Source organism: Eschrichtius robustus, chromosome 14 (genome assembly GCF_028021215.1).
Source record: "Eschrichtius robustus isolate mEscRob2 chromosome 14, mEscRob2.pri, whole genome shotgun sequence".
NCBI lineage: Eukaryota > Metazoa > Chordata > Mammalia > Artiodactyla > Eschrichtiidae > Eschrichtius > Eschrichtius robustus.
The window spans coordinates 20,455,639-20,480,216 of NC_090837.1; the positions used below are offsets into that span (position 1 = coordinate 20,455,639).

Here is a 24,578-nt window from a genome sequence, read left to right on the forward strand (position 1 = left end):
AAGAATTTGAAAAAGAATAGATACATGTATATGTATAACTGAATCACTTTGCTGTTCACCTGAAAGTAACACAACATTGTTAATCGGCTATACTCCAATATAAAATAATATGTTAAATAAACAAACCCCCCCAAAAAACAAACTTCCCCTGCCCTCATGGTGCTCACCATCTGGGGGTGAGGAGGGGGGAACAGACATCAAACAAGCAACGTCCACAGGGTGTCGTGTTCATCCCTGTATCTCCCACGGCACTCAGCATAGCTCAATTTAATTTCATGTCAGTACAGAGCGCTCCCTTACTACATCTTACACGGGATCATTTTTTTTTTAATGGTGGGTAACATAAACTCCTCATCTCTGTTTGCTGTTTCCAATTCCAGGAACTTATCCACTTCTGTTCTTCCGGTGAATTCCACCACGTGAACCTGTGTGGAGTATTATAGGATGTATAAAACAATTCTCTCCCGGCTCTGTTGATTTTTCTTAGGTTAAATTCTAATCTAAGTCTGAAGCTTTTCACAAGAGGGTCTATTGTTAGAAAGTAAAAGGTTAAAAACTCCAACCGGAGTCTGTTTTAAACCACAAGGGCAGGTTGCCTCCTACGGATGGTGATTGCTGGATTAGGACTCAGAGGCCCCAACGGGGACCCGCCCAGGGTCGCGCTTTCACTGGGAAGAGCCCAGCACAGACCCGAGATGCCCTCTGGCCTCCCAAGAAAGGGGAGACACCAGTGTGAACTACAGACCAGTGGAGGGGCTCTGCCACTCGCTGGTTCCAGGCCCTCTGACCAGGCAACATATTTAAGCCTCAGTTTCTTCATCTGGAAAATGGGGTGATAGTACGTGTACCTCATGGACTCACAGGCTGTTTGCAAAGCCCTTTGCACAGTAGCTGGCAGAGCAGGTCTTCAATCCATGTTGGTTTTCTCACTTCCACCAAATCAGGGTTCCTAAACCTTTGCCCCGAACCTCCCACGTCCATCCTCCTGAGCCTGCCCTGCTCTGCATAAACCCTCTCCTCCCTTTCAAATATCTATGACCAGGTCAATCACATATACTCAGGGGCCTCAATAAAGGGCAGGGAGCCCAGGTTCTCTTCACCAAGATCTGTCAGCACAGCAATGACCGATGCTAATTATGGGGTGGGGGTAATGAATCAAGCCTCTTGGTCCTGATTTAAATCCCAGCTCAGCCCTGTACTGTGTGAAGCACAAGTTCTTTGGCCCTCAATTTCTCCATCAGTAGAACTGGGATAAAACTTCTGCTTACCTCATAGGCTATGCTGTGAGGATGAGATGAAATAATACTATGAGCCTGGCACATAGTAAGTGAAGAGTTTTAAGGCTTGGAAGCCCCTTGAGATGGGTCCAAACCCTTTATGTGACACGCGAGTTCAGGACAGTCCAGAGGCGAGCTGCCCAGGGTCGCACACCCTCAGTCTATGACAAAGCACATGCCTGGTAGTAATTGATTGCTCTGTTTTTCACCACTTCCTGCCGCACTGCTATAAATTTATCTGCTTGTACTAGGAAGAAAAAAATAAGAGTTCTGTCCTTAAGTCAGCATGTATCATGTTGCTTATGTCATATGGACAAAAACACCTAAATAGGAAGATGCTGTCCCGTGGCCAAGAGTCAGTGGCAACACATGACAAAGACGGGGACACATAAGCCACATGTGCCAGCATGTTTTCTGACGTTAGTCTCCTCATCCCCCTGTGTCACCACAAACACCAAGAAAGAAAATGCACCTCTGAGACTGAATTCAGTTTCAACTGCCCCTCAAACTCGGCTTCGGCCCAATTCCATGCGTTCAGAGCCGAGCTGAAGGCCAGGTCGCGGCTTCTGCGACGGACAGGCATGCACGGGCCTCGGGGCCCTGGGGTTGGACTGACCTGCGGGTAGAAGGTGGACGATGCTGTGCGCGGGCTGCGGACAAACTCCATAAAGAAGGCCCCGTCCTGAGGTCAGAGCGGCAGGAAGCGGCAGCAGGTGCGAGAGGGCGGAGGGACGGAACGCGGCCCAGCAGCGAACCATCGGGGAAGGAGTGGGGGACAAGAGCAAAAAACAAAAACAAGGAGGGAAGGAGAGAAAGAAGGGCACATGAGGGGAAAGGGGGGGAAAAAAAAAAAAGAGAGGGAGAGAGAGAGAGAAAGAGAGAGAGATCCACCCAGGAGGAAAATATCCAAATGCGAAGCATTAGCAGAAACTCACACCTTCCTGGGCAGAATATCCCAGTGGGGTGGGAGCCAGCACCTGGGGGAGAAGGTGTGTCCAAGCGCCTCAGATCTCATCAGAGCTTGGCTTGGCTGCCTGCGTCCTCCCACATAGCTCTGAACATCCTCAGACCTATGCCGAGGGGAGAAGGCCGCAGGGCAGCTTGCAGAGGGGGGCACGGGGCAGGACCGGGGGCAGCGTCCTGGCCTCCCGCCTGGCTGGGTGACCAGCAGGCCTCTGGGAGATGCACGGAGGCCTGACGTTTGTGTTTCCGCCTGTAACATGGCAGCCAGATGGGAGAAGAGAATTCACTGCAGGAAAAGTTCTTGTTTAATTTTCCGAGCAACCTGGGGACACAGGAGCAGCAATACCTTCTCCTCCACTGGTTGTGTAACAAAATCGTATGCAGTCCCCGGGAGGGGCTCCTGAAGCAGCCTTCCCCTCCCCACCCTATTCTTGTGGGGTTCAAGTTGCCGTGTACTTGAAACATAAATGACAGAGAGAACTTTTCCAAAGACCCACTCCCTCCCTCTTTCTTAAGGTCAAGAAGTGTCCTCTTGTCCCTTCAAAATCTTTTTACTTTTTATGCTTTATTATCACTGAAATTCGTAAATGCCACTGGATACACCTGAAGGTCCCTGCTTTCTTACAACTTTTTAAATTCTAAAAGTAGAATCACTGAAGTATTTCGGTGTCCATTTTACCAGGACTGCTGCCACGCCCATCAGCCACTACGAGCTCAAGTAACGAGCCGAGGAAACGCGTGTCTGCAGAGATGCACACTCGGGTACCCTCTACGCATCCTGACACAGCTGCTGCCTGGAGAGCGCTGGGCCATCTCCTAACACCTCTGCTTCTCCTGGACCACTTGGGAATCTACACCCAGCAGACCGATGGCTATCCACATGGATTTCAGTGTCCAGCTGGAAGATGAAGGGAGTGTTCTAGACCACTATCTCCTATTTGGCAGTTGGTGTATTTTAACCATAATGCTTGTGGTTCTGTAATTTCTGTACTTCTCAGTACTGTCCCCCGCACTGTTTCTAATCCTCAAAGACGGCAGTGGGTGGACGTAACGGCTAGTGAACAGCACACAGGCACTTATGTGTTCTCAAGTTCTATTTGCGTCCCTTCTCTGCCAGAACATACAGAAGCAGAGGTGCTAACGCTGCTGAGATGATGTACCCGTGAGTGAGGACAGGTGAAAAGACTTTCTTCACCAACAGGTCATTCTTGACGCACAGACTATCCTTGGGACTGTACCTAGAGTCACTGCCTTAGAGCTGGGTTTGCGGAAACGACAGCCTACAGCCAAATCCAGTCACCTGGTTATTCCAGCCTGTGAGCTGAGAACCATTAAGATTTTAAATGGTTACAGAAGAGCCCACACAATAGCCTTGATTCTCCCTCTCAGCCCACAAAGCCTAAAATATTTATTGAGGTTTGCTGTCTCTGGCCTATGGATGCTACACACTGCCTGCAGCCTCAGTTGCTACTTTTTCTCAGGTTTTAATCCCTCCATCCTAGAAGTCTAATTCTAGGAACTTATCCTGAAGAAACAATCAGAGATGTGGTCAAATAATTATGTGCAAGGATGTTTGCAGTATTACTTGTAATTGTGATACACTGCAGAATAATTATACAAACTTATGGAATAATTGCCAAAAACTATTTTTAAAAATCAGAAACCACCATTATTTTAAACAAAAAATGAAGTTATAAACAAAGGTCTATCCATATGATGAAATATTATATAGTTATTTTTTAAAATCATACTTTGGAGAAATAATGACATGGGGAAATTTTCACGATGTGGAAGTAAAATAAATAAATATGCAGATGGATATACAAGTTGACCACAACGTTGAAAAATAAAATACATCTATAGAATCTCCTTCATCTCCGAGTGAGAGAGACCAGGTAAGAGAATGTGCGGCCAGCTCACCCTGCCACATCAGAACGATCTCAGATTCTGAATTTCCAAGGAGAAGGAGTTGGCAGAGACGCATCTACTGATCTTAAAAGCTACAACAAGCTTGACCTGTGGAGCTTTCGGCTCCTCTACTGTACTCGCTATTCTGTATGGAGGCCAAAGCCTCAGGTTTGGTTTCCGTCTCCCAGGATGCTCCCATCTGACTACTTCTCAGGAGTCTAAGCAAACTGATGGGAATTTCATTCACCAAAGAGTGAGCTCTCCCAGAAGCTGCTTCAGTCATTTTCTACCTCCCTCCCCCCACCAGGAGGGCTGAAGATGGGGCTGAAGGAAAACCAGAGGCCAGTATCACAGCTTGAGCCAGATCTCGGACCGATAGAGTTTAGCTTGACTGATTTACATCTGCTTTCGTCTAGCAGTTAGCGTCCTTACAACCGTGAGCAGGCAAGTTCCTCCATCAAAATAGCAGTGCTGCAAAAGGTTCCTCCAAATCCTCAGCACACTTAGTCCTGGACTCATGGGCTGTGTGTTACCCTCCATACTGGGTCCCTGAGCGCACACGCCAGCCCCCCGCCAGAGGGGCTCCTTTACCTTTCGTGGGCTGTCCACGTAGGTGGGAGTCATGGCTACGCCGCTGCTCTCAGCCGGGGGGGCGGAGCTCTTGCCCCCATGCGCCGCCGCCTGCTGTTCTCCCAGGCACCTGAGAGGGGGGAAAACACAGGGCGGTCCTTACTCAGAGCCCCCTGGGGAAGGACCCATGTTAGCCACAACGAAGCGAAGGCAGCAGTTGCCAGCACCTTCAAAACACACTCTTCCGCTTTGTTAATCCTCAGGCCCTACGTGGTGCCCTTAATTTCATTCATTGTCCTGAACGCTCACCAGCTGCCACAGAAAATCAGAAAACAGCTCAATTTTAAAAGCCTCTTGGCAGCACCTGGCCTTATGTATTACTTTGAAAAGGCAAGTGACATGGTTTGAGTGACTCCGTCCATGAACACCATTTTTTTAACTCTCTGGGAGAAACTTTTTCTCAGTTTTTATTAAATATACCAGCAGAAGCACATTCTGAACGTTAGGGCTGCGTTACCATTAGGCATTAACTAAACAGGGTGAAACGTGTCGACTCTTTATACATTTTGAAGATTCGTTAATCTTGCAAACGCACACACTTGAGCCCTCCCCACCCCCCAAAAAAATGCCACACTCTAATCTAACAGGCATTATCTCAGACACAAGACAACTATGGTTTTCTTATGACATCTCCTCCCATCTCAGTTCTGGTATCCATAAATGCCTACTTTCACATATATTTTCCTAATTTTTTTTTCCATACTAAGATAAGCCACGCACTATGGTAACTTATACGCCCCCCCCAAATTAGACTGTTTTAATATACCATTGAATTTTTATTTGGTAAGTTCCAGGAGGCTCACATTACAGTCTAAAATGCTTCGTTGTTACCATAACACACACTTCTCGTGGTGGGCACTTCGAGGCACCACCCAGACCCTCTGCCGTGGCCCTGATGACATGGGAGCTGGGCGTGTTGTCCCCCTCCAGAGACGGCCCAGCTGCAGAGCCCGAGCCCCTCCTTGGGCTGCCTGTGGACAGTGAACCATCACCAAGGGGTGTAAAGTCCTGGCCCTGTTGGTCCAATCCAGCTCATCTCCGAACGTGGCTCTAGCTCCAGAGCTTGAGGGAGGTGCCCGAGGCCGTCACTAGGCTTTCCTGCATCTCAGCTTCTCCCTCTGTCTCCTCCGCCTTCCACCCCCTCCCTCCCACGGGGGCTGAGCCCACAACTAAACTCCGTCTCCATCCGTTTCCCCGGGAAGCCAATTTGTGACATTTCCCTCGTCTTAAATCCTGACACATCTCTTACTGATGGTGAAGTAACCTCATCTCGGAGATTAAAAATCAGTTTCCATAGTAACCTGTTACACTCTCTTTTTTTGGTTTTTGTCATGGAAAATTTTCAAACCCATATGAAAATAAGGAGGATAACGTAATCGAACTCTTATCTACCTGGACCCCAGAATTATTTACTGATAGAGCCAATTTTGTTTCATCTATCCCTATCTACCCAATTATTTGGAAGCAAAACTCACACATGCTATTACTTCATCCATAAACATTTCAGTATATATTGTATCTTTAAAAGATTTTAGGACTTCCCTGGGGGCGCAGTGGTTAAGAATCCACCTGCCAATGCAGGGGACACGGGTTCAAACCCTGGTCCAGGAAGATCCCACATGCCGCAGAGCAACTAAGCCCGTGTGCCACAACTACTGAGCCTGCATTCTAGAGCCCGCGAGCCACAACTACTGAAGCTGGTGCACCCAGATCCCGTGCTCTGCAACGAGAAGCCACCGCAACGAGAAGCCCGCGCACCGCAACTAGAGAAAGCCCGCGTGCGGCAACGAAGACCCAATGCAGCCAAAAATAATAAATAAATTAAAAAAAAAAAAGATTTTACTGTGTGTTTGTTCAAAACAGGATTCAGTTAAAATCCCTACACTGCACTCAGTTATGTCTCTCGAGTCTTCTTTAAGCTAAAAGCTCCGCTCATCCCTCCATACCCCTGCAATTTATTTGCGGAAGAAAGTAGCTCACTCGTCCTGTAAATTTACAGTCTGGATGTGCTGATCATATCCCTTTATTGTTTATCGTGTTCCTCTGCGCCCCATACTTCCTGAGCACTAGAAATTATATTTAGAGGTTTGAGCACATTTAGGTTTGACGGGGCAGTAATTCTTCCTCAGTGTGTTGTGTGCTTCTACGTGGAGGCCCACAGCATCTGGCGATGTGAGCGGTCACTGGTGATCTCTGCTAGGTCTGTGAGCGCATGAGAGCCCACATGTGGTAATGTTCCAGCGCTCCTTCTGGACCCATTAGCTGGAATATTGGAGAGAGACACCTCCTGCACCAATCACTTGGGTACTCTGAGGTGTAATTCATGTAAGAAAAGCGGACTAAAAGCTTGACTCTGCCTGGTCCACGTACAGCGCACTGTCTCTGCACCACATCGCGGTGTGTTCTTCTGGGCCTCATCCGGAAACACACACTGGGCCGCTCTCCTGCGCCTCCTGGGGGCCGTGGCCTAGCCCGTGGCTGGGACGGTGGTGGCTGGAAGCCTCGGTTGCCCCCCAGGGTCTCCTCGTCTGATGCACATGACAACCCTCATGTACTGAGCTGCCATCTACGTGCTGACCCGTGAACTAGGGGTCGGGGATTCAGAGACAAGTAGGACCCGTCCTTGCCCTTGGAGGTTCCTTGTCTCACGGCTCAGGGGAGGGGATGTCACAAAAGGACCAGCTATACTGTGCAAGCCCACATGTGAGAACATGCATGGGGCACGCTGCCATCTTCCCAGAGGCTGTGACGATTGCCACGCGGGCTCTCTCCCTGCTCTGACTCCCTGACATCAGTTTATCCCCATCTAACAGGAGCCGCAGAGCTGCGGATTGGCACCTGCAGCCCAGACTGCCCACAGCCACGCTCCTGGGGCCTCTGCCTCCCATGAGAGCCTGACAACAGGTGCATGCCTCCAGGCAAAGACCCAGGGGAAATGGAGGAAACAGACACGCGTGGTAAGATGACAGGACTACGGGTGAAACTTCTGAAACTCTTCTTCGTATGGCTATAACAGTTTTCCATAATAAAATTGGATCTGCTTGGTGTAGCAAAACAATAAAGAAAAACACAAAGTAAAAAATGCTGTGTGCGCAAACGTTATGTAAAGGTCTGGCTCCCTCTGCTCGGCCTCCGGCTCTGAGAAAACGCACCACATCACCCGGGAGCGGTCATCTGGGGGGAGAATAAAGCTCGGGGCTCCCTGTCCTGCCTCCTGCTGTGGGGTCAGCTGAGCTCTCCACACACACCCAGGGACACTGCCACCCCAAGCTACCCGTCCTCTTCGAGTCCGAGCAGAAAGAGGCTCCTTGGGGTGCACTGAACGATGACTCACTGACACATTAAAATAAGATTCCCCTGCCCCCAACTTCACACCCCTCCCAGCAACATATGTTCCCTGTTCTTTTTTCCAGCGGGAAAGGTCTGTGATTAGCTACAGGGACAACCTGCCAGGCGGAGTTCTGGGGTCTTTCCTTGGTCAGATAAAGGTATTTTCTGGAGGCCCCAGCGCCCTCAGTAATGAGCCTGACCTACCCCAGCTCTCCTCCTCTCATCTGCTCCCCTGTCACCCCGGCCACGCTCTTCCCTTCTCTCCCCGCATCCCTTCCTCTCCATCCCATCCTCACCCTCCAGCCTCTGCTGCCTCTCGCCTGGACTAGTGAGGCCTCTGCCTCCTGGGCCCACCCACCAGGCCTTCCTATACGCAGGACCCATCTCTGCAAACACCACTTCTGCCAAAGATGCTGAATGAATATTACATGATATTAAGGAACTGCTGTGACTTTTTAGGTAAATTATGGTATTACAGTTTTGTTTTAGGAGTACTTATCTTTCAGAGATGCACACTGAAATATTATAGACAAAGGGGTGTGATGTCTGGGATTTCATAAGAAATAAAAAGGAAGATGAGAGCAAGCGGGATATAAATGAAACAAGATTGGCCGTGAGTTGATAATCATTGAAGCTGGGTGATGGGTAAACAGGGATTTATTAAACGAGTCTACTTTTTTTAATCTGCTTGAAATTTTCCATTAAAATAAACTTTCAAAGGGTCGCTCTTGCTATGAAAATGTGTAAGAACAGCCTGGAATCCAACTTCCCATGCTGTCTTTGCAATTGCATCTCCCACTGGGCCTCGGGCTCACTCATGTTACCTTCTGAAAGCTTAACATATTTGGGGTCCCGCGGGCATGGCACGGACCCCCTCACCAGACAGACACCAGGAAGTACAGTGGGGCTCTGATCTGGCTGGAAGGATGGAGGGGGCAGGGAAGGCCTCCCAGAGTAGGTCCCACCTGCTCGTGGCAATGTTTTCTCCTTTTCCCCAAGTCCTCCCCCTACCCCCCGTATAAATGTGTCCCTTTCTACAAGGACATCTTAAATCCTACCTCCTGTGACGCTGTCCCTGCCCTCCCAAAGCAAGATGTGGTCCCACCAGGGTCCTAAGAGCTGCAGCACCTACTGTTTACAAAGGGACCACACACTCAAATGCCTACAAAAGCTGGTCAGGTGGCCCTTGTCTGAGGGGCCAAGACAAGTCCAAGAGCAGACGGCGTGCTGGTTCTACGGTAAACCAGGGACACAAGTCCACCTAAAGTGCCAGCCCATCGTGGCTGGGCTTGAACGTGGACCCAGTGCTAACTGAGCCTCCACCACTTTGAGCAAAGCTGGATTTTACATATTACCCATAATACAATTTCGTATTACATTATCTATATTTTTTATACAATATAACCATAATGTTATATATTTTTTCATGTAAGAATTCATTAAGAAATCAAGATTTTTATATGAAATCTTCAAATGAAAAAAATTTGGCTCAAATATTTAAAAAATATTTTGTGTTTTTAGGGCAACGAAACTACTCTATAACGGTGGCTACGTGTCATTATAAGTTTGTCTAAACCCATAAAATGTGCAACACCAAAAGTGAACCCTGATGTAAATAAACTGTGCTCTTTGGGTGACTATGATGTGTTAATGCAGGTCCATCGATTGTACCAAATGTACCATTCAGTGAGGGATGTGGATAATGTGCAGGGACAGGGTGTAGATGGGAACTCTCTGTATCTTCCACTCAATTTTGCCTTGAACCTAAAACTGCCCTAAAAAAGAAAGTCTATTAAAAATACAAAACAAACAAAAGACCAACCAACCAACAAAAAAACACCTTGTGGACCAAACCAACTGTATCTGCAGTTCAAATCAAGCCCCAGACTGCAAGTTTTTAACTTCTGACCTACTTCATGACATTCAACACTTACCAGGTATTAACCTAGCTTTCTTTTCACGTATGTGTCTTTTTGTCAGTTACTGGCTCCTTGGTAGACAGAAGTCACATTTCACCGCAATGGAGCCTGGGGGATGGGAACGAGTCTCTGTCCACCAGGCACTTACTTCTGAGTGGCTTCCATTTCCAGCAGGGCAGACAGAGCTGAGGTTCCCTTCTTCCCAACCGGGGGGCCGGTCGACTCGAGGGAGTGGGTGGGGATGGGCCCAGCCATCTGTAAGCCTTTCATGGCGGCCCCTTTCTAAAGCACAGAGGAGGAGACAGGCCATCAGATGCTGCTGCGTCTGCTGTGCCTCAGGCTCTGGGAGCCCATCAATGCAGTCAGGGAAGACGGGGTCTCAGGATCAGGAAATGCCAGGAAACGGCTTTTCACTTGAACTGAAGGTCCCAAATAGCTGTGGACTCAAAACACACTGCCTCCTTGAGGCGGTTTACGTATAGCATCTCATTTTATTCTCAATCACCGGCTCAAGGAAGTAAATAACGTCACATCTAATTTATGGAAAAAGAAGCTAAATTTCAGAGAAGTGAAGTAACTTATCCCAAATCGCACTGCAGCTGGAATTCAAACTCCAGTTAACTGACTTCAAAACCAAGGTTCTTTCCACTACATAAGCTCTCACAGAAGTGATGCTGTGTACGAGAGGCAGCTGGCCTGGGTTAAAGAACACTGAACTTGAGGTTAAAAACAAAAAATAAAAACACGGCTGATGATGGAACACTACTCAGCAATGGAAAGGAATGAACAGTGGATTTGAGCGACAAGTTGTATGAACCCCAAAGGCATTATGCTGAGTGAAAGAAAGCAGCCTCGAAAGGTTACTTATCGTATGATTCCATTTATAGGACATTTGGAAAAGACAGCAGTATAGTGACGGAGGACAGACCAGTGGCTGCCAGGGGTTAGAGATGGGGGGACAGTGTGACTCTAAAGGGTAGTGTGAGAGTTTTTTTGCACTGATGGAACTATTCCATGTCCTGATTATGGTGGTGGTGGGGGTTATGTGAATCTATACATTTGTAAAATTCACAGAGCTGTATGTGTACACACACAAACACACACACACACACACACACACACACACACACTGAATCATCCCAGATCAGCCCTTTATTAGCTCGGTGTCCTCAGACACATCCCATCACCCCCACGAGCCTCAGCGTCCTCACTGGGGAGTGAGTGGTTGAATGAAGGCCCAAGCGTGCAGGAAACACTACAAGTGACATAAGTGACATTGCTGCTGTCACCCTCTTGAGCGAGTTTCTATCCAGCAATCCAGCACCAGCAATCCAGTCACATAAGCAGCTGTGCCTGACGCCGGGTCCCCAGTGGGGAGCTCACAAAGGTCTGTGTCCTCGGGTCAGAGGCGTGGCCCCAGCCGGGTGGCTGGCTGTGCACCCTCCCTTCACCCTGCGCTGGAGGAGAACCCACTGCTTTGGACTGAAGATAAATGCTGGGCAGCTGTGGAGTAAAGAAACTGGCTGGCGAGAGGCCCCAGACACAGGAGGAGGTGGTCCCTGCATCCCAGACCGGGCCCAGCCCCCAAGGGGTCCGTGGAGCCTCACCCGCATCATGCGATCGGAGCGGTGCCGCCGGCGGATCCGGTTTAGGCCCTCCACGAATCGGATGAAGCCATCCAGGAGCTGCCATTCCTCCTCGTCCGCCCGGGGCCTGTCCCCATAGATGTCACAGTGGGCCTCCCCCTCCGTGATGCGCTTGGTAGCGGTGACACAGGCCGGCAGCAGCAGGAAGCGGGTCCTCCAGAACTTCAGAGACTCGATTAAGCTACAGAGGGCCACAGGGGAAAAGGGGTGGTGGTGAGAAAAAGTAGATGATAAAAGCACCCCAGTAAGCATCCCATCTCAACACCCACGTCCCCGGGAGTGAGGGTGCGAGCGTCCATCCGCCCAGGAGCACGTGCTCATCTGATGCTGCATTTCACGCAGGCTGAGAGGGAAGAACTCCAAGGCTGCTTTTACTTTCTATCCCAGAGATGTCAGAATGCTTCTGTGCACCCAGGCCCAGTGCCGCTGTGGCCTTTTATCATCACAACCATAAATCATGCATAAAAATGAAAAATTAAAAACGAGATGTCACAGGGAATTCCCTGGTGATCCAGTGGTTAGGACTCGGCACTTCCACTGCTGTGCGCCCAGGTTCAATCCCTGGTCGGGGAACTAAGATCCTGCATGCCTCGCAGTATGGCCAAAAAAAATAAATAAAATAAAATAAAAACAAGACGTCACAAAGCTTTTATATATAGAATGGATAAACAACAAGGCCCTACTGTATAGCACAGAGAACTATATTCAATATCCTATGATAATAAAAAACAGTGAAATAATGCTATTTGCAGGGATATGGATGGCCCTAGAGATAGTCATACTGAGTGAAGTAAGTCAGAGAAAGACAAATATCATATGATATCACTTATATGTGGAATCTAAAAAAAAAATGGTACAAATGGACCTATTTATAAAATAGAAATTGAGTCACAGATGTAGAAAACAAACTTATGGTTACCAAGGAGGAAAGGGGCGGGGAGGGACAAATTGGGAGATTGGGATTGACATATACACACTACTATATATAAAACAGATAACTAATAAGAACCTACTATATAGCACAGGGAACTCTATTCAATACTCTGTAATGACCTATATGGGAATAGAATCTAAAAAAGAGTGAGTATATGTATATGTACAACTGATTCACTTTGCTGTACAGCAGAAGCTAACACAACATTGTAAATCAACTATACTCCAATAAAAAAAAAGGAAAAAAATCTATATTTATATGAAACCATCATATTGTACACCTTAAATATGTACAATTTTTGTCAATTATACCTCAGTAAAGCTGAAAAAAGATTTTTTAAAAATCCTATGATAAACCATAATGGAAAAGAATACAAAAAAAAAAGAATGTATATATGTGTATAACTGAACCACTTGGCTAGACAGCAGAAATTAACACAACTTTGTAAATCAACTAGACTTCAATTAAAAAAAAAAAGATGTCACAAGCAGTCAGGAAAATGTGAAGAGCACTGACATTCCACCAAAGAGCACATCTTGGGACTTCCCTTGTGGCACAGTGGTTAAAACTCCGCACTCCCATTGCAGGGGCCCAGGTTCGATCCCTGGTCAGGGAACTAGATCCCACATGCATGCTGCAACTAACAGTTCACATGCCACAACTAAGGAGCCTGTGTGTGGCAACTATGGACCCGGAGAGCCACAACTAAGGAGCTCATGTGCTGCAACTAAAGAAGCCCGTCTGCTGCAACTAAGGAGCCCACGAACCACAACTAAGGAGCCCAGCTGCTGCAACTAAGAGCCGGTGCAACCAAATAAATAAATAAATATTAAAAAAAAAAAGAGCACATCTTCACCAGGTTTTTTGCTGTTGTTTGTTGTTTCAGGCGGTAAAATATACATAACAAAGTTTACCACTTTAATGATCTCTAAGTGCACAATTCAGCAGCATTCAGCACATTCACACTGTTGCGCAACCATCCACGTCCATCTCATCGCTGAGTTTTTAACCCAATGCAGATGTGCTTTTTCCCTCCATTTTCTTTTTCTTTTTTTTTTTTCTAAAACAGGCATCATTTTGCAATCAGGAGAAAGGACAGAGACATTAAAATACGGACACACGCAAGGCGGCGAGGATAGAAAGTGAAATCGGGGTCTCTGACCTGAAGTCCTCGGAGCCGGCAGAGCAGATGTACTGGTCTAAGTAATTCCACTTGTACTCCTCCAGCCGCTCGTGCGAGAATTCCACCCAACAGGAGACGAACTCCGAGTCTGAGTGGGAGGGGCAGAGGCTGTAGGTGTAGTGGATCTGGGCAGATTCGTAAGGGTACCTGAAAAACAAAGGGCGTGGCCTGAGGTCCAAACAAGGATCCCCCGCCTCCCCCCAAGTCTCCTGTACCTTTTCTGTCTCAAGACATTTAGCAGTATCCTTGGCACTCGACCCTCGACCACAGTAACCAAAACTCATCCCAGGGGACTGGTAATGGAGATTTCTCAGTTCTTCTTAAACTTTCTCATTCTTCTAGCCTCATACTCTTTATTTTTAATTGGCATGTTAAGACTCATGCTGAACATTATAAGCTGGATCAAATCCCTTTTGGAAGTAGGTGAGCTACAGCCATAAAGTACAACCCTAGAGAGCAAAACAGTAACTCCGAAAGAAAAACCAATTACTCAACCTCCTTGGTTTGAATTACGTGTTATACACATAATTCAGTATGTGGACAGTATGTGTTAGAAACATAACTTAGTAGTTGGACATAATTTAGGACAGAGCTGAAAACTTTAAATACCCAAGGACTCACTTGGGAAGGTATCGTGTCACTGTGATCATCTTATCCTTCAGTGTGACTTTGTGGAAAGTTCTGCCCATGCTCAGCCAGTACTGGTCTTCCTCCTCAGGGCGGTTTCGGGACACAAGGCCTAACAGGGAAAAAAATAAATAATTTCCTCCATCTGGTTGAGGGTCATTCCTTTAACAGGCAATTGCTTCTCTTCCATATAGATTTAGAAAAGGAGAAACAAAAGAGGCAACACTTTCTTTCCAGGGGCAGTTTCATGGAAAAGAAATATTCTTGGTTTAAAAAAAAAAAAAAAGTCCTGAAGTAGGCAGATTTTTCTGTTACTGAACTAGCCAGCAGGAGGTTAGAGCCTGGGGGTGCCTACAACAGCTGGCCGAACAGCCCAATGCCTTGTCCTCTGTGAAGGAAAGTTCCAGAGTAGATGTTAATTGACTAAAATGGAACTCCACTCCCCTAAGGCACAAACTGCCACCTGGCATCTGAGGCCCTCAACCGCAGGGATGGCCAACCTAGCTTTTGGCCCTCAGCCCCCGTGACGCCCACACTGCGGCACCACGTTTCAGACTTAAAGGACCACCACGTTTCAGACTTAAAGGACCACCACGTTTCAGACTTATTTATTTGCTCGAATTTCCTTCTCCAAACATTTGCTCCTGTTGCTTCTTCTGCCTTCTCTTCCTGGGCGACCGTCGAAATCCTAGGGATCATTTAAGGTCACCATCAAATGCCACTTCCTCCAGAAAGCTATCAGACCCCATCAGCGGTGAATTCTACCCTGGATGCAGCTCTTTGTGTGTCTCTGTCTCACACCTTGACAAACCAAAAGTTCCAGGAGGCCAGGACCCAAATCTTGTTCGTCTTTGTATTTTCAGTAGCACCTGATAAAGTGCTATTTCAGAGAAAAGGAAGTAGGCAACCTGGACAGAGCCACTGACACGAAAAGCAGATTCATCCCACTGCTCTTGGGATAAGAACAAAATCCTTCACGTGGGCCTGTGCAGCCTGGGTCTCCTGACATCTCCGGCCACATTGCTGGCTTATTCCCAGTGCTCTCCACGCCGGTCTTCTTTTGGGTGCCCAGAAAGTCTCACGAGGTCTTCCAGCCAACAGGGCCTTTGCACATACTAACCCTGCTGCCTGGCATGCTGGGCCCACCTGTTCCTGCCCTCCACTCCTCTCTCACTAAAGACTCCTGCATGTGTTTCAGGTACAGCAGCAGCTCAAACATCAACTCCTCAAAGAAGCCGCCCCTGACTCTCCAGACCAGATCAGGTCCTGTATTAAATATTCTCGCAGCCCTCTGATTTTTCCCTCACAGTCTTTATTGCAACGTGGAATTGTATATCATAGTTTGACTAATGTTATTTTCCCCCACAGAGCAGAAGCTTCAAAAATACTAATGAGGACTTCCCTGGTGGCACAGTGGTTAAGAATCCGCCTGCCAATGCAGGGGACACGGGTTCGATCCCTGGACCAGGAAGATCCCACATGTGGCAGAGCAACTAAGCCCGTGCACCACAACTACTGAGCCTGCACTCTAGAGCCCGCCTGCCACAACTACTGAAGCCCACGCGCTCTAGGGCCCGTGCTCCACAACAAGAGAAGTCACCGCAATGAGAAGCCCGTGCACCGCAACGAAGAGTAGCCTCTGCTCGCCACAACTAGAGAAAGCCCGCGTGCAGCAATGAAGACCCAACACAGCCAAAAAAAAAAATACTAATGAACGAATGAATGAACACAGTCATATATTCTTCAAGGCACACTGTCGTACACCAGGCACAGTGGTTTCCGTGGTGGAGGACAACAAGATGCAGCTGAAATCACCCTGGCACTCAGAAAGGTTACTATTCAGTAGAGTCTATAATGTGCGAAGAAGGCATCACGTGATACGTATCACAAGGGGCTTTTAGAGAAAATCCAGAGGGAATCCAAAGCTTTGTTGCGAACAACAGGGCCTGGACTGGAGGACTGCTAAGCTCCCATTAACAGGTCCACACTTCTTTGATCCTCTAACCAGAGGAGCTTTTTTTTTATTTTTGGTTGCATTGGGTCTTCATTGCTGCACACGGGCTTTTCTCTAGTTGCGGTGTGCGGGCTTCTCATGGCAGTGGCTTCTCTTGTTGCGGAGCACGGGCTCTAGGCGAGTGGGCTTCAGTAGTTGCAGCACGCAGGCTCAGTAGTTGTGGCTCCACGCTCTAGAGCGCAGGCTCAGTAGCTGTGGCACATGGGCCTAGCTGCTCCGTGGCATGTGGGATCTTCCCGGAACAGGCTCAAACCCGTGTCCCCTGCATTGGCAGGCAGATTCCTAACCACTGCGCCACCAGGGAAGTCCCCAGAGGAGCTTTAATGAAGCCAAAGATGGCCTGAGGTTTGGTGCTGGCTGGTTAGGGAGCAGGGGAGCTCATTAGCTACAAGGAGGAAGCAGGGGACTAACAGATGCTCAGTGATGGTTCCAGGAAGTGACTGCTGGTGTGTGGTTCCAGGCCCCTCCACGTAATTCTCGCTGCCTGACTTGTTTCAGAGGAGCCCTCCAGAGCCCAGCTCTGACTCAGCTGGCGCCACTGAGTCTCTGCCACTCACTAGCCTCTGCCACTCACGGACAAACCATCCCGGCTTCAAGTCTCTGAGCTGCAGTGACAAACAAGAGAAGATGAATCCAGAATGGGAAAAACAAAAACAAAAACAACAAGTTTAAACTTGAGGTTCAGGTAACATGAGAAGACCTACTGTGTCAGGCACTGTGTGAGAAATAAACCCAGGCTCCTGGGTCTGGAGTATTCACCCTGTAGTTTGACAGCTCAGCCCCTGCTTGGCTGCCTGGGACCCAGAGATACTGCTCAAGCCAGGCTGGAACTTCCTGAACTTGGTCATACCCTCTCCCTTAAAAGGAGAGCTGGAGATTAAAGAGAGTTTTAACATAACTCTGAACCCAGTGGAGAGTTTAATTCTCATGTAAAGTTAGATTTAGAAGGGAAAAAAAATGTGTGTTGAAAGACAATGACTCCTAAATGTATGTATTCCCTACTATCTTGAGAACCTGCTTGCACAAACTTAGTAGAGAAGAGAAACTACAGTCCAAAGAGAACAGCTCACCACGGCCATAGAGCGGGCTGCTGCTGAGTGGGGGCGGGCCAGCGGGGCTGGGCTGCTGCGCCCTGGGCTGCACGATGATTTGGTAGCCCTGCATGAGCCGCTGGCAGACGAACTCCTCAAACACCTGCTGAGCTGTCATCTGCACACCCTCCTCGTCCCTCCTGAAAAGACAGACGGCTGTTCACAGGACATGCCTGGCCCGGGGCCGTGTGACACTCAGAGTCCCTGGGTCCTTGGCTTCATCCCCACGAGCCAGCCCTGATGACCCTTCCGTGGTGGTACGTGAAACTAACGATTTGTAAACCAGTCTTGGGAGAAACAAAAACTGCGCGCCTTTCCTCTGCCACCGACCTGTCAATGTCGGCCTCTGGGAGGAGATCGTAGCAGCCCTCTGTGTAGTCGTTCTGCAGGCCCTGGCGGTCGGGGAAGTAGTCCGTGGTGAGGGGGAGGCACGCCGGAGTGGTGAGAGACTTCCAGTCCACGCCAACTGTGCAACAGAAGCCTGGCACTACAGGGGGAGCAGACAGCGTCAGAACTGCCTCGTGTGAACAGGGAGGAAGGTACGTGTGGTCACCAGGCAGGTGTAGGATGGCGGGGGGGGGGGGGGGGGGGGGGAGGGGGGAGGGGGGAGGGACGAAGGGAGGGGGAAGGAGAAAGTAGGTGGTGACAGGTGATAAAATTGCCAGGAAAGGGGTGGGGGGGGAGAAAGAGAGAGAAACAGAGGCTGTTAGATAATGCAGTGCTTATCCAATCCCATCATGCAAATGGGATGCACAGCCGATACTTTTCATTTTCTGCTGATCATGAGCTACAGCCGCAATGCCAGTGAGGTTACCGCAGGTCAGGCCAGGCCAGGCAGTTACACATCGAAGCAAATCAACATTCCGAGACTGGAAGAGAGGCTCAAGCTGGAAGCCTCCCCTGGGCTGATGGAGGGGCTGGATGGGGAGAGGAGGAGAGCGCAGCCGGATTTTGGAGCCGGATTTTGGAGCGAATAGCACACGGGAGCAGAATTCAGGATTGCAAAAATAAGTCACAGATCCAAAAGGGTAGGAAGAGGAATCAAGGAAGGATGTCTGGGAGTTACAAGGCCGGAACTTTAGGAGACAGAGTTTAACAATCTAGAAATGAAAGCTGCCATCAGCAGAGTGGGCCCGACCACACGCGTCTGTCCAAAACCGCCTGCTCTTTGGGTAAAGCAGGGTTTCTCCACCTCGGGGCATGAAGGCTATTCTAGACCAGATAACTCTGTTGTGGGGGCTGTCCTGGGCATTGTAGGATGTGAGCAGCATCCCTGGTCCCTACTCACTAGGTGCCAGTGACATCTTCTGGTTGTCAAAACCAAAAATGTCTGCAGACATGACCAAATGTGCCCTGAAGTGCAAAATATTCCCCGGTTGAGAATCAGAGTTAAAGTAATGGGGCGGTTATCTCTCTAAGTCATTTAAGTGAAAATTATTTGTCAAATCTCCATGCGAGGGAGCAACGAGCAACAGAAACACTCCATGCCTCTGCCTCTGCATTCCCAGTGAGACCCTCATGCACCTCACTTCTCGTGGTGCCCTGCAGCTTACCGCGTGCTGTACCCCCTCACGTCACCTCCTCTGAGCAGGTGTGGAGGCATCGTCGGCCCCTTTAAACACCTGGCCGAGCTGAACCCACCAGAGGTCACAGGGCCAGAAGCCACTCTGCTCAGGGATCTTTCCTCCCTACCGTGACCGACACACACCACCCAGGGCAACAGAGCCTCCCTGAGCCCGGAGTTAGGGGACAAGAAGGGGATTGCACCCTGAGTCCCAGCAGGAAACATGCCCTGTGTGGCAGCCCTGCTTTGGGGAAGATGACTTGACCTGCAACAGGCCTAACTCCACGGTCTCCACTCCAGGTCCTGGGGTGACTTTTGGTTGGTTGGTTTGAATTTTATTTTATTGTGGTAAGAACACTTAGCATGAGATCTACCATCTTAGCAAATTTTTAAGTGTAGCGGAGGGTAGGGTGAGGCGGGGTGGGATGAATTGGGAGAATGGGATTGACATATACACACTAATATGTATAAAATAGATAACTAATAAGAACCTGCTGTATAATAAATAAATAAATAAAATAAAATTTTAAAAAACAAACAAAAACAACAACAACAACAAAATTTGTAAGTGTCCAATTCAGTATTGTTAACTGAGGAGAGTGCCGAGCAGCAGGTCTCCAGAACTTACTCATCTCCCAGGACTGAAGCTTCACGCCCACCAATCAGCAACACCCCCCCCACTGCCCACCTTCCCACAGGCCCCAGGCAATCACCACTCCACTCTCTGAGTCTATGAGTTTGACTCTATACAGGCCTTGTTAACTCCTTAACATTTCAAGAACTCAAAACGCAGCCAAGGGGGAAGGGGGGAGGGAGAGGGATGGACTGGGAGTTTGGGGTTGGCAGATGCAAACTATTACATTTAGGATGGATAAACGACAAGGTCCTAATGTATAGCACAGGGAACTATACTCAGTCTCCTGTGATAAACTATAATGCAAAAGAATATGGAAAAAAAAAGTCTATATGTGTATAACCAAGTCACTTTGCTGTACAGCAGAGACTGGCACAATGTTGTAAATCAACTAGACTTCAATTAAAAAATAAATAAATAAAATTTTTTTAAAAACCACACAGCCCACGACAACCTAGTTAACACCCCAATTCCCCATAGGGCAGACGAGGGATGAATTTGTTCACACTTTTTGGTTAGAACCAGAAGCAGAAGGTGGGCACACAATGCAGCCCCCGTGGGGAGGCCAGAAACAGAGGACACTCTTATCACTGTGCCTTCTTACATCGTTCTGGCCGTCACCAGCTTCCTGACCCTCAGGGATTATAAAAACCTTTTAGAAATGGTGTCTGCGGGCACACACTGAGATACGGAGAATTCAAACCCCGTGGTGAGAAAAGCTCCCAATTCTTAGCTTGATGATGTTCTTTTCATGGGTAAAAGGTCTGTGTGGTCTCTTTTCTACCTCCAGTATCTTCAGGCCCTGCAGAGGCCTCTGAGGAGGTCCCACCTCAGAATCATTCAGTTAACAGTAATAAACACAGATGACAAAATCCAGTGCTGGGGTTGTAGAGAAGAAACAGGCTAATCTATTCAGGGCTGGCAGCTTTCTAGAAAATAATCAATCTGCCAACTATTCTTTGGAATATATTCCGAGGATCTGAACCAAGAGAAAAAAACACACCCACTGCACCATGCATTATATGCTAAAAAACTAGAAATCACCCAAATGGCCACCATTAAGGCATGATTATCCAAAGCACGATTTAATAATGTGTTTGATATTGCCATGAAAAATGACCAGTATGCCGGACCTGGAGAAGTAGTGAAATGATTGTTAAGTTACTTAAAAGTGGGGATAAAAAGACTCGGTGATGTACACATATCCACTGGTCACAGTGAAGTAAAGCAAAGTCGATCAAGCAGTAGAATTTTTTTTTTTCTGGTCTTTTGCTATTGTTGATATTTAGATGTTCAGCTATTTCAATAGACAAGGATGATCAAAGCAAATGCAACCCAAACACTTCCAACTACAGGGATGTAAACAGTTTCAGGTCTTATTCCTTCCTACTTCTCCCCAGAGCCATCGTTAAGCATTTGAGAGCCAAGGCCAGCTTTGGGAATTCCGCTACCCTTCCTGTGTGGCCCCGAATCACATTCCAGAACAGGTCATTTGGCCTCCCTGCCGCTCATGTTCCATCGGAGAGGCTGCAGAGTCTCCCCTCTCCCCTCACCACCCGGAGACGTGTGAACTTCCAGACCATTCTCTTCGCACAGGGCTCCCTCTTGCTCCCCCAGTGCCCTGACCACCCACCCCACGTCCCCACCTCCCTGCCACCTTCCCCCGTCAGCAGGCCCCTCTTACTTGGGTCTGGAGAGGTAGAAACACTGTCCTCTAAAGAATCCTTATTCTGGGTCCTAGGATTCATACCTGTGGAAAGATGAAAAGAATCTGTGTCAGTGAGACTCATTCTGCAAAAAAAGTTCTGACCAGTTATGGTTTAAAAAAAAAGCCCCAAACTGTAGCTAAAAATAAAAAACCAAGTACAAATTCTGTGTTGAGTATCTCCAACAGCACAAAAGAATCCATCAAAGAAAAATGAGCAATCTAAAGTTCGGGAAGGAGCCAGAACTTTACTCTGAGGTTATCAATACTGTTTGCCTAATGGCACCTTTAGTGCACATGCACAAAAGCAAACAGCAACCCACCACTTAGAATAAGAAACGGGACGAATTTCAAAGTCATTTCAACTAATTAGAGCAACCTTTAGCAAACACAAGATGACCTATTTAAATTTAGTCCACTTAACAGTCATCCTCTGAAATTTTCTTTCCTGAATCATGGCTTCCTGGAGTATGACACAGGACATCAAAACTCACTACTGCAAGAGAAAAGCAATGATTTTGCCTGTAACTGGGCTGAAAGGAAAAACAGAGAGTCTTTGAAATGCAACTTATTGACTGAAAAGTAATAGAATTTCAAAACACACATATCAATATTTAAATGTCCCTTTCAAAACGCATTTACTAGGGAATTCCCTGGCAGTCCAGTGGTGAGAACACTGCGTTTTCACTGCCAAGGGCACGGGTTCAATCCCTGGTTGGGGAACTAAGATCCCGAAAGCCGTGCATTTACATTTACTAGAAAATTAGGATAGGACTGGAAAGATCCTCACGAAACTGTCAACAGTGGCTATCTCCTAGAAGAAAGCTGGAAGAAGTGGTGGGAGGGAAAGGAGATCTTGGGCTTTTTACTGTAAATACTTTCGTGTCAGCTGAGTCTTTTATAACAAGAACAAATACTTACAAATCCCTTGTGAAATTTTTGAAAGGACAAGTTACGACCTGTGAGAAAGTATTTGCAAATCGCACCTCTGGCAGAGGACGTGTATCCAGAACATATAAAGAACTCTAAAAACTCCAGAGCAGGAGAACAACCTGATGAGGAAATGGGCAAAAGATATGGACACACATCCAGAAGGCACGTGAAAAGATGCTCAATGTCATTAGTCATTAGAGAAATGGCAAATCAGAAGTTCGGTGGGATACCTCTGCACCCGGGTCTCTTGGGACGGCTAGAAGGACTGATCACGCCAAGTGCTGACCAGGATGTGCAGCAACAGAAACCCTTATCCACTGATTGTAGGAATGCAAAATGGCGCACCACTTTGGAAAACAGTTTTGCAGTTTCTTTAAAGGTTAAACATATATTGACCATTTGACCCAGCAATCCCACTCCTAGGAATTCATCTGAGAGAAATGAAAATTGATGTTTACACAAAAACCTGTTATGTAAGTTATGTAAGTGTGGCTTTATTCACAACCCAAATGTCTTCCAACTGGTGAAGGGATAAACTAATACATCCATACAATGGAATACGATATGGCAATAAAAAGTACTGAACATGACTTTGGATGCCGGCAACAACTTGGATGAATCTCGAATTATGCTCAGTGAAAGAAGCCAGACTCAGAAGGCTCCATGTTGTATGATTCCATGTGCAAGACTCGCTGGGAGAGACTAAAGGGACAGAGAACAGATCAGTGGTTGCCAGGGGAGGAGGGAGGGATTGAGTACAAAGAAGCAGCACAAAGAATCTGAGGGGTAATGGAAATGTTCTGTATCTTGATGTCTTTGTTGGTGGTTATGACTCTATGCATTTGTCAAAACGCATAGAACTGTACACTAAAAAGAGTGAATTTTACTCTATGTAAATTTAAAAGTAAATAATTTTTTTTTAAATTCAGAAAGATGATGTCACTTGGCCAAAACAATTTTAGAACTTCTTTTTTGGAGCTGCCTTCAGTAGATTTTTAAAAATTACTAGCCATCATAATAAGAAGATACAATCTATTAAGTCAGAAAAATAACACTGCTTCATTTTATTCAAACCCACACTAAGAGGCAGATGTGAGGTAGGTGTTATCCCTTTTCCACAGATAAAGAAACTGAGGCACAGAAAAGTTAAGTAACTAACTGAAGATCACACAGTAAGGAAGTGACACCTGCATTTAGACTCTTTCTGTACAACTCTACAGATGCTTTATTTCCTGACTATCCAAATGGGGCACCAGTTTTCAGCTACTGAAAACGTTATCTGTTCTCTGTCAACAGCCAAAAGCCATTTGGAGCTAAATTTTCTGAAAAAGCTAGCTTGACCGACAGCATCCATTTTCACACAAACACAAAGCATAACAAAGAAGAAGCAATGGGGTAGATTTTTCTTGTCTGGCCTGAGAACTGGTATGAAGGCAATTACAAAACCGGCATTCTCCGAGCGATGCGAGCAATAGGAGAATTACTAATACATCGCCTCATGGGTTTGGATTCTAAATTTCATCATTAGAGCACCTTTTTTTTTTTTTTTAAACCCAATCCAGACTTCATCTATGAGAACTGAAATTCTTACCCTCATAAAGAAACAGTTCAACTTAAGAATTGTGTGAGCAATTGTTTGCGTTCAAAGAGGCAACCCATCAAAGGGTTCTCGAAGCACCTTTGGCTTCTAGGCCCAGAGCAGACCTGCCCATCTCTAAGGGATAAAGCATGTTCAGTCTTTTGTGCCTCCCCTGTCTTCCGTCCCCAAACACATTTTATTTGAAAGAAATGAAAAGAATTTAAAGAATTTGAAGAAATAAATATTTTAAAGGCTTCTTCGAAGCTACTTTCACAGTTTCCTTACAGCTCAAGCCCAGCACACAGTCTCCCTGCAGCTCTGCCTCTGAGGCTCAGCTTTAGGCCCGCAGACTCACCACTGGCATGTGAAGAACCCAACGACCTGGGAGGGCAGGGGGGAGACCTCCTGGGCGGGCGGCTCTGCTCCAACCCAACATTTGGGAATGAACCTCTCTCTCAAAGTTGAAAGCCAGACACACCGCTCGGGGAGCTAATGCTCAGAAGAGCCAACTCAGCTCTGTCTCTTTTGGTAGCTGTTCGGAGTCAAGAAGTGTGAATGTGTTCTCTGGTTGCTAACGTTCGGCCAAAAAAGGTAATCTGTGTGGGGCCTTTGGGGCTGCTTCCAGGGGACACCTGTGCCTG

The 24,578-nt window shown here is 47.4% G+C and overlaps 1 protein-coding gene across 6 annotated transcripts in view; it reads right to left on the bottom strand.

The window, feature by feature from the left end:
* Positions 1 to 24,578, bottom strand: part of DEPDC5 (DEP domain containing 5, GATOR1 subcomplex subunit) — a 91,219-nt gene that overhangs the window by 23,667 nt on the left and 42,974 nt on the right. For 2 of the 6 annotated variants that reach the window (XM_068563220.1, XM_068563219.1), the window contains exons 25-33: positions 21,405 to 21,470; positions 17,853 to 18,009; positions 17,502 to 17,662; positions 14,412 to 14,529; positions 13,770 to 13,937; positions 11,635 to 11,854; positions 10,176 to 10,309; positions 4,740 to 4,848; positions 1,750 to 1,893 (exon numbers count right to left, since the gene is read on the bottom strand). In XM_068563220.1, the coding sequence (XP_068419321.1) occupies positions 1,750 to 1,893; positions 4,740 to 4,848; positions 10,176 to 10,309; positions 11,635 to 11,854; positions 13,770 to 13,937; positions 14,412 to 14,529; positions 17,502 to 17,662; positions 17,853 to 18,009; positions 21,405 to 21,470 (1,277 nt within the window). Of the gene's footprint in view, positions 1 to 250; positions 426 to 1,749; positions 1,894 to 2,116; positions 2,527 to 4,739; positions 4,849 to 10,175; positions 10,310 to 11,634; positions 11,855 to 13,769; positions 13,938 to 14,411; positions 14,530 to 17,501; positions 17,663 to 17,852; positions 18,010 to 21,404; positions 21,471 to 24,578 lie in introns of those variants that run through there. The other 4 variants (XM_068563222.1, XR_011076268.1, XM_068563223.1 and 1 more) reach the window with 4 other exon arrangements.